Source organism: Lactuca saligna, chromosome 5 (assembly GCF_052625555.1).
Source record: "Lactuca saligna cultivar CGN05327 chromosome 5, ASM5262555v1, whole genome shotgun sequence".
NCBI lineage: Eukaryota > Viridiplantae > Streptophyta > Magnoliopsida > Asterales > Asteraceae > Lactuca > Lactuca saligna.
This window is the reverse complement of record NC_136421.1, coordinates 274540134-274559561: the sequence shown is the minus strand read 5'-3', so window position 1 is coordinate 274559561 and position 19428 is coordinate 274540134. Positions and strand designations below refer to the sequence as shown.

The following is a 19428-nucleotide window of genomic DNA, read 5'->3' as shown; positions in this document are numbered from 1 at the left end:
CATGTGTGTGAGTTGTCACCAACCACAAAGCCCACCATAACTCCGATTGGGCTACTGCGTTGACGAAAGATTTCACATTGAAAATTGAATCTGTAACCCTATTCTCAAAAATGGCAAAAGAATATCTTACCCCGAGTATTTCTCTCTCTCTCTTAGGACCTGTCGCCTCAAGATAAGAGGAGCAATCAATCGAAACGACGCTCCCTGCACAAGCCTACAAGTTTCTTCTTCTTAAACCTTCTCCCTTTCGGGATATAGGAGAGAGAAGAAGATTCTTTGTTTCTCCAATCTGGGTTTTGGAGAACAATTATCAGATACCAATACTTACATATGAGATATTAGGTTAGAGATTCGATTAATTGGTTAACTTTTTTTTGAGGAGAAAAATATAGAAAAAAAAAGATACGATGGAACACCAAAATTCAGTATCGTCAGTAACCACAACGACGACGGAGCCTTCTTACGCGACTATGGCGGTGGATCCTTTCTTGGTTGAGGCTCTCCAGAACCCTCGTCATCGTCTCTCCAGTTAGTTATTTTTTCAAATTTATTTTTCTCAATTTTGCCCTAAATTTAGATTCTGATTTCTCGATCTATTCGTTTCTTTTATAATCGGGCGTGTTAGATTTGTGTTTGTTTGTGGTTTCTCATGGCGTCAAAGTTTGATTCTTCTATCTATATGATGATTAGGGTTAGCGGAGCTGTAGATCTGGTTTTGATGCTTCCTATCGTACATAGGCATCCTGCATAATACGGATGATTACATCAATTACTGTTGTTAATAAAGTCACATACCACATCTGTTCTTAATACTATATATAACCATTGCATTCTGTACCAGATCTTTTTTCATCGGATTTTTTTTCTTAAATCAATATTTTGTTCGGAAAATTTTGTATTTTAGTGAAGTAAAATCCATCAATCGCGTTAAATTTCTTCACAAATTAATAGGAATGAAGTTCCCCAACACTTTTTAGGAAATGATATATCCTTCAAAACTCCATCTTACACATTCTTCTAATCTTCAAACTAAATTTCTTTTTTTCATTTCAGTTCTTCGAATGGAACTTGACATTCAGAAGTTCATCCAGAACAATGAACAACATCAATTCGAATTCCAACATTTCCCCTCATCCTATCTTCGCCTTGCAGCCCATCGTGTGGCCCAACACTATGGGCTTCAAACCATGGTTCTTGATAACTTCACAGATGGTCAAGGGACCCGGATTTTGGTCAAGAAACTACCCGAATCCAAACACCCTTCACCCTGTCTATCCGATATCCCAATCAAACAGTCTGAAAACGAAAAGAAAGATGTGAAAATTGTTCTAAAGCCAAGGCCAAAATCGTCTTTTGATGGGTCAAACGATCAGGGAAAGAAGTGTAATTTGGTACGTAGCGTCGAAGAAAGGAAAGAGGAGTATGATCGGGCACGTGCCCGGATTTTTAGTACTCCGGGCAGCCCTCAATCAGAAGGTACTACAGATGGAGATGATTACGAAGGTCCTAGAAGCTTCACCATTGATGGAAATGGAAATACTTCTCGTGTAGCCATTCTTAGGGACAGAGAGAAGGACTTAACTGATCCAGATTATGACAGGAGTTATGACAGGTATGTATGTACGTACTATAACTTAATGGATTAAGTCATTATAATTTTTATTTTTTATTTTTTAACATTAAAAACGTCAGGTACGTAAGGAACCTTCCTATGGGGCAAGGGTTCAACTTGTTTCCGCCTTTGAGTCTCCCAAAGTTCCAACCGCCTCCGCCAGGTGTCCAGTATGACCCCATAATACCTCACGTGGGGCCCACACCAAACCCTCAACAACTACCTATTGGATATAGGAATTCAGCCATGAATAATCAATACGCTGTTGTTGGAATGAATCAACACATTTCAAGGGATGCTGCTGTCTACATGCAATGGCCTTCTCATTCAATGATGTATGCACACACATATGATCAGTTTAGACATGCGGTTTTTCAGGTAACTTTTACATTTTATACGTATTTTATTTTAAGATGTATTTTATTTTGATAATATGATATATAGTGGTTGATTTGGTTATTGGAATTTAATGATAACAGCAGGCACCATTTTGTCAGCAGCAGCCCTTGAGTTTTGATTACTCACAAAACCGTTAGGTTTGTTGTATTGGAGGTAAAAGGTTGAATTGGATGAAAAATCGATTTTGTTTGTGTTAGGAATTTTAATGTTGTTAATGATGGAACTTTTGTTTGTGGAATACAACCTTTATGTTCTTTTTGTTTTATGCACCTATTAAATATTAATACATTACATTACATTACTCCTGTCTAATCTTTCAGCTTCACAGCTACTGTGCCAAAATTTTGTTATTGTTTGTAGTGAAGTTTTGTGAATGTCGGTTGATTTTTATTGTGTTTGATAATGTGCCAAAATTTTGTTATCATATGATCAAATGTTACAATAACATTGTGTTGGGTCTATACGTTTTCATATGTGAATAGTGTATTTTTGCCTACTTTGATTTTTTCTGCAGTAGTTTTGGTTTTTACACTTTTGTGGCAATAAGCTTTTGCATTTTGACTTTTTGTACAGTAGTTTTGTCTTTTAGACTTTTGACACGATGGTTTCTTATGTTGATAGGTTTGGTCCCCATATAAAAATAAAATTAAGATACAAAATTTATCCTGCAATTTACAAAAAAAGGCCCCTGCCCATTTTTTATGTTTGGATTTTGGATTTTAGCTACAATACTTTCGTATATTGGTATGTATTGTTCCTATCTTACACAAATTTTATAGATCACGTCCCTAGCAAAGCAAACATAAATATACTTCCAACCCACTTCTCTTGTGAAGCGGCAAGCGAGTAAACTCTAGTTCAAACCATGATATTTGGATTCGTGGTCTTTTTGAGTTAGTTTCATTGCGTTTATAGTTTCCTATGAATAGTGAAATGATTGTAATACCTTTAGGGTATTTATTTTCCATTTTTCTTTCATTTCTTTTAAATCTAATACTAATTTATTTATTTTAATAATTAAAAAAAAATAACAAGGAGCTCTCTCTCTCTCTCTCTCTCTCTCTCTCTCTCTCTCTCTCTCTCTCTCTCTCTCTCTCTCTCTCTCTCTCTCCTGAAGAATTTCATCTTCTTCGTATTCTTCATAAATCCCCAAATCAACTCCATAACTCTTATTCTTCTAGAATTAGTATTTATACATTCAAGAGGTTGTTTAGGTATAAATATTACATCAGGTAGCAGTGATTTTCGAGGGTAGTGTTCTTTATGTTATTGAAGGTGAAAAAGGTTAATTAAGTTCAGATTGATAGAGAAGATGATGAGTTGTTTGAAGTGTTCTGTTATGCCTGCAATTCCAAGAACTCCTTCTACTACAAATATGAAATAACAAGAATAACAAGAAGATTCAAATGATTACTAGAATGGAATACTCAAATGACAAGATAAAGATAACAATTCGAGAAGCTATCACTCTCCAATAGAATGTTCTCACAGAATACAGCTGCCCCCCCCCCCCCCCCCCCCACACACACACAATGACACTCAATAAATACAGAATAATCAGGCACAAATCCCCAAATTGCCCCTGAACCCCCCTAAGTGGTCCCATTTGTGCCCAGGTCCTTCGCCATCCTACTATCTGTCTGTTTCGTCTTATTCTTGCTCCTTTTGTAGGTGAACACTACAGGTGGGTACATTACATTATCCCCTCCCCAAAGATTGACCTTGTCCTCAAGGTCAAAATTGGGAAAGTTCACTTGGATATTTTCAAAGTCTTCCCATGTTGAATCGTATTCCGGTGTATCCTTCCACTTGATCAGCACTTCATTGCGTATCCCTTCATTTTCTTGTGAACTTCTTACCCCCATGACTGTTTCTGGTTCTAACTTCAGTTCCAGATCTTCCCTGAGTTGATGTGGTAGTAATGGCTCAACTGTTTGTTCCCCAATGGCCTTTTTGAGCTGAGAAACATGAAAGATGGGATGGATTTTAGCAGTTTCTGGCAATTCTAACTTATACGCCACCCTCCCAATTTGTTGAGTGATTTGGAAGGGACCATAAAACCTTGCTGCCAGTTTTTGGAAGGGTCGGGGTCCCACAGATTTCTGGCGATAGGGTTGCAATTTCAGATACACCCAATCTCCCACTGCATAGTTAACTTCACTCATCTTCTTGTCAGCCCGCCACTTCATCTTTTGCTGAGCATCTAGAAGATGGCCCTTCAGTTCATCCAAAATTGCGTCTCTTTCCAACAGTTGATCTTCCAAGGCGGATACCCCTGTTTCCCCCACTTGAATTCTGTTTACTCTCGGAGGGTCCCTGCCATACAATGCCTTAAACGGGGTGCATTTGATTGCTGTATGGAAGGCTATGTTGTGCCAAAACTCTGCCCAATGTAGCCATTGGTACCATGATTTAGGTTTTCCCCTGATGAAACAACGAAGGTATAATTCCAAGGATTTGTTGGTGATTTCAGATTGGCCATCAGATTGGGGGTGGTAGGCTGTGCTCCGACATAGAATAGTACCTTGGAGACGGAATAACTCGTTCCAAAATTTGCTCATGAAGACCTTGTCACGATCTGAGACTATAGTCACCGGAAAACCATGAAGGCGCACAACTTCCTTGACAAATACCTCTGCCACCCTTATTGCGGTGAAGGGATATTTTAGGGCTAAGAAATGTGTGTATTTAGTCAATCGGTCCACGATCACCAACACCACATCGAACCCATGAGAACATGGTAATCCTTCCACAAAGTCCATTGCTATTTCTTCTCATACTTGAGCAAGAATAAGAAGGGGTTCCAACAGTCCAGCAGGGTGAGTGGTTAGAGCCTTCTGTGTCTGACAAGTACTGCATGCTCGGACATAGTTTTGAACTCTTTTTTTCATTCCCACCCAATACCATTCCATGGCTAACCTCTGGTAAGTGCGTAATTCTCCCGAGTGGCCACCCACCACCGAATCGTGATACTCCTTAAGGAGCTTAGGAATCAATGTTGAGTTGTGAGGAATAACCAGCCTTCCTTTGTATAGGACTCGGTTGGCTGTCACCGTGAAGCCCGCATGCACCTTTCCAGATTCCATTAGGTCTTTACGCACCTGTTGGATGAAGGGATCAACCTCAATTTCCTTCCACATGTTCTCCTCTGACAGGTTCCACGAAGAGGACATCATACACAATTCAGTACTGGAAGTGAATTCCCGTGACAGAGCATCAACTACTTTGTTTGAGGCTCCCGGTTTGTAATGAATTTCAAAGTCATAACCGAGTAATTTATACATCCATTTCTGATACTCCGGTCCCACCTCTCTTTGCTCCATTAGGTACTCGAGACTCTTCTGATCTGTGCGTATGATGAAGTGTTGTCCCATTAAGTAATGTCTCCACTTCTTAACTGCTAGTACAATCGCCATCAATTCCTTCTCATAAATAGGTTTGAGCCTATTTCTAGTCCCTAGCACTTGACTGTAGAAGGCTATATGATGATTTTCCTGTGTAAGGACGGCCCCGATTCCTGCTCCCGACGCGTCCGACTCTATCACAAAGCTTTTCGTAAAATCCGGCATCGCCAATATCGGAGCCTGCATCATGGCTGTCTTGAGAGCATGAAAAGCCTTTGTAGCTTGTTCATTCCAAAAGAAGCAATCTTTTTTTAACTGATCAGTTAGTGGGGCTGCAATTGTCGCCTACCCAGCGATAAACTTTCTGTAATACCCGGTGAGTCCCAAATACCCCCGGAGATCCTTGATGCTTCTTGGTATGGGCCATGCTTTAATTACTTGTACCTTATCTTCATCAACCGATACCCCTTGGTGTGAGATGATATGCCCCAGATATGCTAATTGTTTCTTTCCAAAATCACATTTTTTTGAGTTAGCATAGAATTCGTGGTCCGTAAGAAGTTGTAAGACAACCTCCAAATGCTCTAAATGCTTGGTTTCATTGGGGCTATACACAAGGATGTCATAAAAAAAAAACTAACACGAACCTTCGCAGATACGGTTTAAATATCTCATTCATCACTGACTGGAAGGTCGTGGGAGCGTTTGTAAGCCCAAAGGGCATGACCAAAAACTCGTAATGACCTTCGTGCGTACGGAAGGCGGTTTTCGGTATGTCATCTTCCTTCATGCGTATTTGGTGATACCCCGACTTCAAGTCTAACTTGGAATAAATTCTCTACCCGTGTAGTTAATCTAATAATTCATCTATTACTGGAATGTGAAACTTGTCTTTAACTGTCACCTTGTTTAAGTTCTTGTAATCAATGCAAAACCTCCAAGAATCATCCTTTTTTTTTTAACTAGCAACACCGGGCTCGAAAACGGACTCCTTGAGGGTTGTATAACTCCATAACTTAGCATATCCTTAAGTAATCTCTCGATTTCTGACTTTTGGATGTGAGAGTATCGATACGGCCTAACTGAGATGGGTTCTGTCCCCTCCTTGAGGGTGATCGAATGTTGTTGATTCCGAGGTGGGGGAAGGCCACCCTTCCATTCGAACACCTGGTGGTACCGTTGTAATAATGGTGCTAAGAATTCGGGACAAGGAATATCATGCTGATTCTCAACTTCACTTGCAAGATGAGAAAATTGCAACAAGAATCCCCCACCTTCTGACCCAATAGTACGCATCATGGTTTTGAGGGTTACCTGGGCACAATCCAGAGATGGGTCTCCCTTGAATGTAATGGTTTTCCCATCAATGTTGAACTTCATGATGTGTGTCCTACAATTGGTGGTGACTGGTCCCAATTTCTCTAGCCATTGTATGCCCAGAATCACATCATCACTACCTAAATTCAAGGGTAGAAATTCTTCCTGGATGACCACGCCTTGTATACTCAAGGATACACTTTCACACTTCCCTTGTCCTCTCACAGACATTCCGGTACCTAATTCCACTCCGAACCCTTCTGACGGGGTCACCGGAATTTTCAATCTCTCGACCAAACCTAAGGATAGGAAGTTATGGGTGGCACCCGGGTCAATCATCACTACCACTTCTGCATTAGCCAGTTGACCCCTTAACTTGAGGGTTTTAGGGTTAGCTTTACCCAAAACTAAATTCAGACAGATTCCTAATAAACTAGCCACTTCTGGGGCTTCCGGTTCTTCCTCCAGATTTAATTCATCCCTGAGCTCCGAGTTGGGTTCGATTTCCTCTTGTATAAGGAGAACACTGAGTTCCCGACATTTGCATCTATGGCCAGTGCTCTATTTTTCGTCGCATCTGAAACACAACCCTTTTTCTTGCTTGTATTGGAGCTCCTTATCGGTTAAACGTCGGACTTCACCAAGGGGTTTTAATTGGGAGATTGGGTTTAGTGAACGAGGTGGGAAGAACGTGGTTTTGAGAGACGTGATTTTTAGATTTGAGGGGAAAAGCTTTTTAGATTCTTCTTACTTCGTCATTAATCCTTCTTGGGAATTTTTGGGGTTTTCCAAAATTAGAAGTAGGTTTGATTTTTCTTCCCTCTGCTACTGCAACAAGTCATGAAAGGGGAGTGAGAAATACAAATGCATATTTGATAGTATCATGTTCATCAAAACTCCATTCATATCTTTATCTTGTTCATCAAAACCCAATACATCTCCCTTACCCTCACCTCTTCGGTCACCCCTTTCTTTAATTTTATGTAAAAGATTAGATGATGATTACGACTCACAGAAGAATTAAATATATATATATCCCAAATTTGTAATACCTTCAAGTCCTACAATTAAACCTAAAATCGATTTCAAATTAAACCAAAAATCGATTTCATGGCTTCTTAGCTAAGCTTTCTGATGTAGAGGCTTCTAATCTTGAATATGCTTTTGGGCTTCTCTCGGTTATTCCTGAACAAGTTTGTCATCTTCGTTAAAGTTGAGATCGGAAGAAAAAAATGAGTTGTGTGCTTTAATGTGTGTGTGTGTGTGTGAGAGAGATGTGAGTCCCAAATTAATTAATTATTTTATTTTTCATTTAAATTAAATAGAAAAAGCATAAAAAATATATCAGAAGGGCATAATAGTCTTTTTAGTTTACTGAGGGACCAAAAACACAAGGAAACTAGTTCAAAAGGACCATCAATAAAAAAAAGTCGTGGTTTGAACTAAAACCCCAAAAAAATACACACCACATGGATCATTTTTGCAGTTTTGTCCTTTAAAATATTCAAGCGCAAGTCTATGGAACAACATGAAAATTGATGAGGGATTCACACCAGGAAAAATTTGTATCCAAAAATCCTTAATTTGATCCAAAATTATCCGAAATTTCGGATTTCCAAATCTTTGAATATCCAAAATTCAAATATAATATTTTTCAAATTTGGATTCGGATAGTAGTTTTATGAATTTTTGGATATTTCGGATATCCGAAATCCGAAAAATATAAATTATGCTAATATATATATATAGGGTTAGGTTCATTTGAGACCACCTATATTTTGTGAGACCGTGAGACGTATTTTTTAATTTTTTTTATTTATTTTTTATTTTTTTAGTTAATTCATGTTTCGAAAATAATATTAAATTTTTTTTTATTTTTCCATTTATTTTTCATTTTAAAATTATTTTTAGAATATGTATAGTGTAATATTCTATTTAGAATATTTCACGTATTTTTCAAAAAAAAAAGAATTTTTTTTATTTTTTTTTTATTTTTTTTAGTTAATTCAAGTTCCGAAAATAATATTTAAAAAAAGAATTTTTAGATTTTCCCATTTATTTTGCATTTTAAAATTATTTTTTAGAATATGTCAGTGTAATATTCTATTTAGAATATTTCACGTATTTTTCAAAAAAAAAAAAACGGAATTTTTTTTATTTTCTTTTATCTTTTTTTATATTTTTTTTAGTTAATTGAAGTTCCGAAAATAATATTAAAATTTTTTTTTTAGATTTTTCCATTTATTTTGCATTTTAAAATTATTTTTAGATTTGATCTCACGGTGTCACAAAATTAGAATGGTCTCAAATGAACCTGAACCTATATATATATATATATATATATATATATATATATATATTGCAATTATTTAAAAATAAAGTAGGTTGCGACTTTGGTTTTAGTTTTCACGCCTCCACTATACCTTTCATAATTTTAATTTTACATTTAATGTTTATAGTTTTGTCTTCTTTTCATCCTTCTGATGAGTGCGACATTTACTTTTTACACTTTATTAATATGTTGAAATCTGTGAATGAGAATTGAGAAGCAAGGAGAACCACAAACAAACAATTGGAAGTAGGGAAGTACTACCCAATATGATTAACAAGTTTTCGTTTAGAAGAAAACAACAAAGAAGAGGAAAGCAATATGGTAAAATATTTGAATATCTATTTTGTTATCCGGATCCGTATCCGAAATTTCCGATACATATTCGGATATAAAAATCAACCATCTAAGATTTCCAGATATCCAAAATTTTTATTCAGTTTTAAACACTACTATATATATATATATATATATATATATATATATATATATATATATATATATATATATATATATATATATATATATATAAAACTTCAAAAATAGGATGTTAGTAAAATCATATTAAGTTTCTTTAAAATAATACACTTACCAAGATGTTAGGTGTTTAACATGCTTAGTAAAGACTCATGTGAATGCAAAGTAAGGTGTGTTTAATGTTTACAAAAGTTTTTGTCAAAAAAAATATTGATATTTTATATAGGTTCAACATATTACCAGTAAAAGATAATATATTTTACAATGATTTTATATCTTCAACACCATCTGCAAAAAAATAATATACTTTCCAATGGTTTTATATCTTAAACATTTTATGTGATTACATGCTTCATAATTTTAAAACCTTAAAAAATCTCAAATTTAACAAAAATATTTATTTGGTAGTACAAATGTTTAACTTTTAGTTTAAATAAAAAAAAAAAAAAAATTCAAATCTAAAAACTATTTCATCCTACGTTTAAGAAAAAGGCTATTGAGATTTTTTAATCAATTTCCACAATCACCCTTAAACATATAATTGTTTTTGTGTTTTCATATTAAGAATTATTTGCAGATGAAAGAATGTCAAAAGGGCTTCTTACTCCAAAAAAAATCGTTTTACATCTCTATAATTTCACTTTTGATTTTCTATTATCTATTGCATTTTTAAATTAAAAAAAAACATTACCCACCCTCCTTCTCCTTTAACAAATCGTTTCTCTATCTCATTCTCTCGTATTCACTCATTTCTTCTGACTGCCTCCCCTAAGTCCGTTTATGTTCTCCGATCACCGACCGTTACAACTTCGGTTATCGTCTCTTCAGCTGAGAAGTTGGACGATGTGTATATTCGCGAGATCGTTGCTCGCCAAGGGGTCCCGATCTCTATTGTTTCAGACCATGATGTTCAGTTCACCTCTCATTTTTGGCAGAAGTTCCATGAGGAACTGGGCACGAGGTTGCACTTCAGCACAACTTATCATCCGCAGACCGACAGCCAGAGTGAGCAGACGATACAGAATCTTGATGATATGTGTCATTGATTTTCGTAGGAGTTGGGACTCCTACCTACCTCTTGTAGAGTTCTCCTACAACAAGAGTTTTCACTACAGGATTTGTGCTCTGCCTTTTGAGCTCGTGTATGGACAGAGATTTCATACCCCAGTCTGTTAGGGTGAAGTTGGACATAGGGCTGAGGTGGTTCTTTAGACTACGGAGATGATTCAACAGATCAGACAGGGATTACAGACTGCTTAGAGTCGGCAGAAGAGCTATGCCGATCGACGCCGATCCGAGTTGGAGTTTTAGGTCGGTAATATGATGTTACCGAAGGTTTCACCTTGGAAAGGTATGTCTCGCTTCAGGAAGAGGGGAAAATTGGGTCCCCGATATATTGGGCCATTCCGGGTTATTGTCAGGGTTGGCAAGGTTGCTTACAGATTGGATCTTCCTAAGGAGTTCAATCAGTTTCACAACACTTTCCACCCTTCCTGATGATGCTAGACCATATTTGTAACATCCCAATGTTCAAGTACTTCTAAACTCTTTCATGTCGTGATAATTGGTTTGGTGGTTGCAATCTTGGGGTCTAGACACGATGTGTTGGAGGCACCAACACAACGTGTGTAGACAATAAAATATGCGTGTTTTGGCTGAGCAACACAAAGTGTTTTCCCTCTGGGCACGACGTGTTGACCGCTGTGTGTGACACCCTAATATTCTGTGGGTTAGTTCCTTATTAAGGATGATGGGGGATAGGGTTTGTCCACCCTCAGCCTCCATCTGCCCTTTCAAGCTCAAGAAGAAACCCTAATCTTTTCCTCTCTCTTTTGTAAAGATAGTTAGTGTCTTGAAGGAATAAAGTGTAAGAAGGAAGCAAGGTTTCAACTAGCAAGCATCCTACTTCCGTGTAGCACTCGCCTGGACCATTGTAAGCATTCAAGTCTCGATTGTTTTGCCATTATTAGTCTCTAGATCTTGAGTTATGTCCTCTTTTCTCCTTGTTATGGGTTGATGCACTGAGGGATCTCGTAAAGTTTAGAACTTTATGAATCTCAAGGTCAAGGAGACCTTGTAGTGGCTTGGATTTGGTTCCAACCAAGGTTTTGATGCCATGCATAGAAAGTAGGTCATGATTTCCCTTTTTGACATATTATGGGTTCAAGACATGCATTGGAAATGCATGCCTTATAAAGCACGAATCTTTGGAATGATTTGGGTGGTTGAATCACTTCTGGAAGGAGGGGACTTTGGATCTTAAGGATTTATGACCTTATGGTTGAGCCTTTGCATGGTCAAGCATGCGGTTTGGATTTTTGGACATTCTTGTGGCCCAAAGGATAAAGTTGGAAACTTTATCCTTCCTAACCGCATTCCTAGCCTAGATCTGAGCCTTGGTGCTCTTGGAATCGAAAAGGCAGCTGGATATCTTAAGCTGTTGGAAATCTGTCGAACACGGCGTGTTGGCGGACAATTTCTCATCTGTGGAACTGTTCGTGGAACACGGCGTGGGTTGGCTAAGCCATTTTAGTGCTATGATTAATTGTGAGGGTCAGTGCATGGTAGTTTGCACCCCAAGTGGGGGAGAACAGGTTATCTATGGAGAGGGCACCAGGATGGGTACAAGGTTTTGTTTTGCAACACGAGCTCGACAATATATTCAGCATGGGTGTGTGGGTTATTTGTCTTACGTGATGGATACGTGCGTTGGGGATCAAGTTTCAGTTTCAGAGGTCCCGGTGGTCAGGGAGTTGTCTAATGTATTTCCGGAGGAGTTACCCAGTGTACCTCCTGAGAGGCTGGTCGAGTTCAGGATTGATCTCATGCTAGGTGCAGCCCCGATTGCCAAGGCGGTATACCGTTTGGAACCACCTGAGATGCAAGAGTTGTCATCTCAGTTGCAGGAGCTGCTAGGCAAGCAATTCATTAGATTGAGTAGTTTTCCATGGGGAGCGCCGATTTTATTTGTCAAGAAGAAGGACGTTTCACACGGGATGTGTATTGATTATTGGGAGTTGAACAAGCTAACAATCAAGAACCGTTGTCCCCTTCCATAAATTAATAACCTCGTTGATCAGTTGCAGGGCACATCTTGGTTTTCCAAGATAGACCTGAGGTCTGGGTACCATCAGGTCAGGGTGAGAGAAGAGGATGTGGAGAAGACTGCATTCCAGACTCGTTATGTGCACTACGAGTTCTTGGTGATGCCATTTGGGCTCACCAATGTACCTGCGGTTTTCATGGATTTAATGAATCGGGTATGTAGTCCGATGCTCGATCGTTCGGTTATCGTGTTTATTGATGATATCTCGATATATTCCAAGACTAGATATCAGCATGAGGAGCATCCTTGCGAGCTTTTGGGGACTTTGAGGCGAGAACAGATTTATGATAAGTTCTTGAAGTGTGAGTTTTGGTTGCGAGAGTTTCAGTTCCTTGGACACCTCATTAACCAGGATGGGATATTCGTCGATCCGGCCAAGATCGAGGTTGTGATGCAGTGGGAGGTTGCGAAATCTTCCTCAGATATCATGAGTTTCTTGGGGTTGGCAAGATACTACCAGAGATTTATTCAGGATTTCTCCAAGATTGCAGTACCCCTCACTTGTCTGGCGAGGAACGGGGTGGATTTCTGGTGGGGCCCAGAGCAGCAATCAACATTTAAGACCCTTCAGCGGAGATTATGCGAGGCCCCGTTTTTGACCCTCCCGAAGGGAATTGAGGTTTTGTGGTTTTTTGTGATGCATCCATCACTAGATTGGGGACAGTTCTCGTGCAGAGAGGATGAGTGATAGCTTATGCTTTACGGAAGCTGAAGCCACATGAAACGAGATATCCCACACATGATCTTGAGTTGGGGGCGGTGGTTTTTACCCTCAAGATTTGGAGACATTATCTTTATGGGGGCCACCAAGATATATCAGGATCTGAGATTGAGCTACTGGTGGCTGTGTATGAAGAGGGAGATTTCTTGGTACGTGGAGAGGTGCTTGACCTGCAGGATGGTCAAGGCCGAGCATCAGAGACCGCATGACAAGTTGTAGCCTCTGGAGGTTCCCATGTGGAAATAGGAGCAGATTTTGATGGACTTCATCAGTAAGTTACCGAAGACGAAAAAGGGTTTTGATGTGATTTGGGTCATCGTGGATCGATTGACCAAGCATGCCCACTTCTTGGCGATTCAGGAGAGTTCTTCAGCCGAGAAGTTGGCTGATGTGTATATTCGCGAGATCGTTGCTCGTTGTAACGACCCAAAAATCAAGGGTAAAAATTTCATTTTTAATATAGCTAAAACATTGATACCGTTTATTCTAAACAACTCAAATCATCATTAAGTAAAACATTTATCAGAGTTCATCCCAAAATCATTCATTGCGGAAATCATAGGTGTGTGCACTACGATCAATCCGATCCCTTCCTTTCCAAAATGATGATACCTAAAGCCATAAACAAAACCTGTAAGCATGAAGCTTAGTGAGTTTCCCAGAGCATACCATACACACAAACCACATATCACATATCATGTTGCTATAAAAGCTACCTGTATCACATTTCCTACTAGCTATAAAAGCTACATATAATACATGAGTCATGCATACAAAAACCTGTAAGGATGTCGTGGGCTCCCCCAGGGTCTTACACCATTATGCCATGGGCTACCCCACATGGTCTTAACCTGAGTATGCCATGGGCTACCCCTCATGGTCTTATATCTAATTGCCACGGGCTCCCCCCCGGGGTCTTCCATGCAAGTATCACAAAGACAACTAGCATAACACATATCACGTAAATACCTACAAATAACACAATTAAACCTGTAAGGATGCCGTGGGATCCCCTAGGGTCTTACACCATTGTGCCATGGGCTACCTCACATGGTCTTTACCAAGGAATGCAATGGGCTACCCCACATGGTCTTACATCCAATGCCACGTGCTCCCCCTCCATGCAATAACACTCAATTACATAGCATATCAAATCACAGAATGACTAACACATATACCATAATTACATAATGGGCCGACCTTGGTGCCTTAGACCCATGGGTATAGTGAGAAGACTCATCTCGAATGCAGAAGCTTCCTGAAGAAATCCTTACCTGCTGCCCCTGGCCCAATATGATCCAAAACTAAGGGCCCAAACCCAAAACAAAAGCCCATCATTATTATGTCCATAAAACCATTAATGGCCTAATTTTACAAATTGGGCCCAGACCTTTCCAATGGACCTTATACTAAAGTTCAATATTCTCCTTAGTCGATAATCCTGACCAAATTGACCCACAAAGGCCCACCACAACCTATTCCAAGAATTGGCGCAAACCGAGGCCCACAAATGTGAAGTCCACTTCTATATTGGGCTACAAGGCTCAATAAGCCCAACTATTCCAATATTGGCCCAAGATACATTCAGGTCCAATAAACCTCAATTCCAGGCCCAAAACCATTAGGGCCCAAAGGTCCGAAGTTCACTAACGCCCAAGTCCTCCTGAGAGCGTACGCCCGACATACCTCTTCTGTACGCTTAGCGTACTGAGCAAATGGATTGTATGTGCAGCGTACTACATAGTACACCCAACATACAAACATCTCATCCACAACACCCATTAAGTGCTTAATACTTGATCCAATAAGTCCAAATCACATATCTGAACTATACTTAATGTCTAAACCCATAAAGTCACTGACTTGGTGACTTTGCATTCCCCAAACAAAACCAAACTCCAAGAAATGGCATTCTACTTCCATAAAATTTACCCTAACTCAAGCATGAACCCATTAAGACCATCAAGATGGCAACTTTCCACCTTAGGGAATCAAATAGCATCAAGGGTGGCAAACCCAAGCCTAAAAACGGATTTGGAACCATAAAGCTCCATTATTGGGACCAAAAAGATCCAAAAACTCAACATGATAGATCTAAGCATTCAATGGTCAAGTTCAAAGCTTTATACATTCATCAAGATGTGAATGAGTCCTAACAGCCAGATCCATAAGCTCCTCCTTGATTCCCATCTTTGCATCAAACTTCATCTTCTTGAAAATGGGTCAAACACCCCAAAAATGGACTCCATAAGCTCAAAATGACACCATGGATGATATATGACGATTTCTAGGGTTTAGAGGGGTGGAGGCTGAAGATATTAGGGTTAGGTTATGAGATAAGGAGTTTAAATAGGGTCCAAGACCCTAAAATAGGGTTCAGGTCTGATTGGCGTACACCCAACATTCATATGGTATGCCCAGCGTACTCCGAAGAACATTTGTGACCATCCTGGTCAGTACGCCCAACATACTGCCTTCTTCACTAGTACGCCCAACATACTCCTTGTGTACGCCCAGCGTACTCGGCTAATCTTGAAACTACTAAACTTCCGAAGGCCATAACTTCTTCGTTATAAATCCATTTTCGACGATCCTTGTATCCACACAAAGGTAACGAGAAGCCATACACTTTTATCAAATCATATCTTCCTAAATACCTTCCGAACAAAAGTCCATTTTCCACAAAAACCCGAACTGCCATGTTACCGAAATACCCACAGGCTCCAAAACATGAACCGAACACTCGGATCACTTCTAATACATCACCCGCACCCACAAGGGGCTATACATTACCTTACCAAGAGCCATAATCCTTATAATAACCGACCTTCGAGCCACCACCTCAGACTAAGAGTCAATTCGGAATAGAGTTTTACACTCGCCAAGGGTTCCCGATCTCTATTGTTTCAAACCGTGATGTTCGGTTCACCCCTCGTTTTTGGCAAAAGTTCCATGAGGAACTGGGCACAAGGTTGCACTTCAACACAACTTATCGTCCGCAGACTGACGGCCAGGGTGAGCGAACGATACAGACTCTTGAGGATATGTTGAGAGCTTGTGTTATTGATTTTGGTGGGAGCTGGGACTCCTACCTACCTCTTGCAGAGTTATCCTACAACAACAATTTTCACTCTAGGATTAATGCTATTATGCCTTTTGAGATATTGTAAGGATGGAGATGTTATATCCTAGTCTATTAGGGCAAGGTTGGACACATGGTTATGGGATGGACCGAGGTGGTTCTTCAGACTACAGAGATGATTCAACAGATCAGGTAGGGATTACAGACTGTGTAGTGTCGGTAGAGGAGCTATTCCGATCGACGTCGATCCAAGTTGGAGTTTCAGGTCGGTGACATGGTGTTACTGAAGGTATCACCATGGAAAGGTGTTATTCACTTCAGGAAAAGGGGAAAATTGGGTCCCCGATATATTGAGCCATTATGGGTTATTGCTAGGGTTGGCAAAGTTGCTTACAAATTGGATCTTCCTGAGGAGCTCAGTCAGATTCACAACACTTTCCATGTTTTTCAGCCGTGGAAGTGCATATTAGTCGAGGATGCAATGGTATTGCTAGATGATGTTCAGGTCGATGAGCGCTTGAACTATGTGGAGAGGCCCATAGCGATTCTGGAGAGGAAGGTAAAGGTTTTGTGTAACAAGGAATTACCTTTGGTAACGCTATGATAGCAACATCGGAGGGGCACCGAGTGAACCTGGAAGCTGGAGACTGATATGCAGGAGTATTATCCGGAATTGTTTGCCCCAATAGATTTTAAGGATGAAGTCTAATTCAAGTGGGGGAGAATTGTAACATCCCGATGTTTAGGTACTTCTAAAATATTTCATTTCATGATAATTGGTTTGGTGGTTGCAATCTTGGGGTCTTGACATGGCGTGTTGGAGGCACCAACACAACGTGTCTAGTCAACAAAAGACGCATGTTTTGGCTAAGCAACGCAACGTGTTTTCCCTCTAGGCACGGCGTGTTGACCGATGTGTGTGAAACCCTAATATTCCGGGGGTCAGTCCCCTATTTAAGGATTATGGGGGATAGGGTTTGTCCACCCTCATCCTCCATCTGCCCTTTCAAGCTCAAGAAGAAACCCTAATCTTTTCCTCTCTCTCTTTTGTGAAGATAATTAGTGTCTTGAAGGAATAAAGTGTAAAAAGTAAGTAAGATTTCAACTAGCAAGCATCCTACTTCAGTGTAGCACTCTCCTGGACCATTGTAAGCATTCGATTCTTAATTTTTTTTCCCATTCTTAGTCTCTAGATCTTGAGTTATGTCCTCTTTTCTCCTTGTTATGGGTTGATGCATGGAGGGATCTTGTAAAGTTTGCAACTTTATGAATCTCCAGGTCAAGGAGACTTTGTAGTGGCTTGGATCTGGTTCCAACTAAGGTTTTGATGCCATGCATAGAAAGTAGGTCATGATTTCCCTTTTTGACCTATTATAGGTTCAAGACATGCATTGGACATGCATGCATTATAAAGCATGTAGTTTGAATTTTTTGGACCTTCTTGGGGTCCCAATGGATAAATTATGAAACTTTATCCTTCCTAACCACATTTCTAGTCCAGTTCTGAGCCTTGGTGCTCTTGGAATCGAAAAGGAAGCTAAATATCTTAAGCTGTTGGAAATCTGTCGAACACGACTTGTTGGATGAAATTTCCCGTATGCAGAACTATTCGTGGAACACGACGTGGTAAAAGGAGAACACAACGTGTTAGGTCAACCTAGGCCGTTGACCTTGACTTTGACTTTGTCTTGGACCAAGTTGATCTCAAGGGGATTTTGGGTATTCCGGGTTTTGATGGAATTGGTCATTTGATGGTTGTAGGCTTTTGAGTTGTGAGCTGAGATTCAGAGTCAGGCCATATCAGTTCTGCGCCAGTTGTGAGGTGAGTTTTCCTCATTGTACTGTCAGGTCGAAGGCACCAAGGCGACCCTTTTGGTATGATAACTTGATATTGTTGATATGCCGTGTATGGAATTGATATGAATGCTAGTTTTTGATATAATAGTCTGGTAGATTTGTAAGATTACCTGTGATAATGTCTGTTTATCTGAATATGTTATTATCTGTTATATGTCGACATATTTTGTGGGTTGGGTTGAGGTTGTACTGCTTCGTGTTGTAGCCAACAAACACTAGAGCATACTAGATTACTAGTTATGAGCCGAGGGCCTAGGAAGGCATGCCAGACTCATACTGAGGGTCAACCTTGGTGCTTTCGACCCATTGATATGGTGAGGAGGCTCACCTCAATACGGAATGATAGTTGGCTAGGTCTGGCCTCTGAATATCAGCTCTACACAAATCCTAAAGCAGAAACAATTCCTTAGATACAACTCAAAATGCCCTAAAACCCCTTGCAAGACAAACTTGGACAAAGACTAAAGTCAAAAGTCAAAGTCAACGACCTGAGTTGACCCAACTCGTCGAGTTGTCATTCAAATTGTCTAGTTTCTCCACTGATTGCACAGATCGGGAAAAATCCAATCAACTCATCGAGTTCACTAACAAACTCGCCGAGTTGGCTAGAAATCCAACCTCTTTATGCATTAAGCTGTTTCCATCGAATCCAGGAACTCCTAATCTCAGATCTCTTCCATAATGATGTCATTAAGCTCTTAAACTCTCACAACATAGCCCCAAAACATAGATCCAGTGTCCAATGGCTGGAAAATCACATAAAGTTTCCAACTTTACATCCATGCAAGTTAGAAATACACTCTAGGGCTTAATGAAGACTTAATGAGGGACTTATTGCATGAATGGGACCTAAAACCCAATACAGTTTGCAACTTTAAGTCTAGAGAAGTCATGAAGGGGTTAGATATAACATAATAACCCATGGAACCTTCAACATCTTGGACACCCCAACCAAAATCCCAAAATCATGCTAAAACTTAAAAAAAATAGATCTAGATTACAAGGAAACGTGTCGAATTTATACATCAAAAAGACTGGTATTGCTGAAGAGTTTCTGGATCCAAAGTCCTCATTCCAAGCTAGGCGCTTCCAACTTCAAAACTCTTCCCAAAGAATCACAAAAATCAACTCTCCAAGCTCACCACAAGCTTACACACTCAATCTTGCAAAGTGATAACGAATCT

The 19428-nt window shown here is 39.6% G+C and overlaps 1 protein-coding gene across 2 annotated transcripts; it reads left to right on the top strand.

Moving 5' to 3' along the window:
* LOC145047907 (Single-stranded nucleic acid binding R3H protein) lies at positions 1–2323 on the top strand. 2 transcript variants are annotated; one of them, XM_078996272.1, is made up of 4 exons: positions 1–528; positions 1054–1612; positions 1693–1990; positions 2095–2323. In XM_078996272.1, the coding sequence occupies exons 1-4, from the start codon at positions 408–410 to the stop codon at positions 2146–2148; spliced, it is 1032 nt and encodes a 343-aa protein (XP_078852398.1). In that variant the 5' UTR covers positions 1–407; the 3' UTR covers positions 2149–2323. The 2 variants fall into 2 exon arrangements, with proteins under 2 accessions (XP_078852398.1, XP_078852397.1); XM_078996271.1 differs by having other exon boundaries at positions 5–528; positions 2092–2323.
* The last annotated feature ends 17105 nt before the right edge of the window (positions 2324–19428 follow it).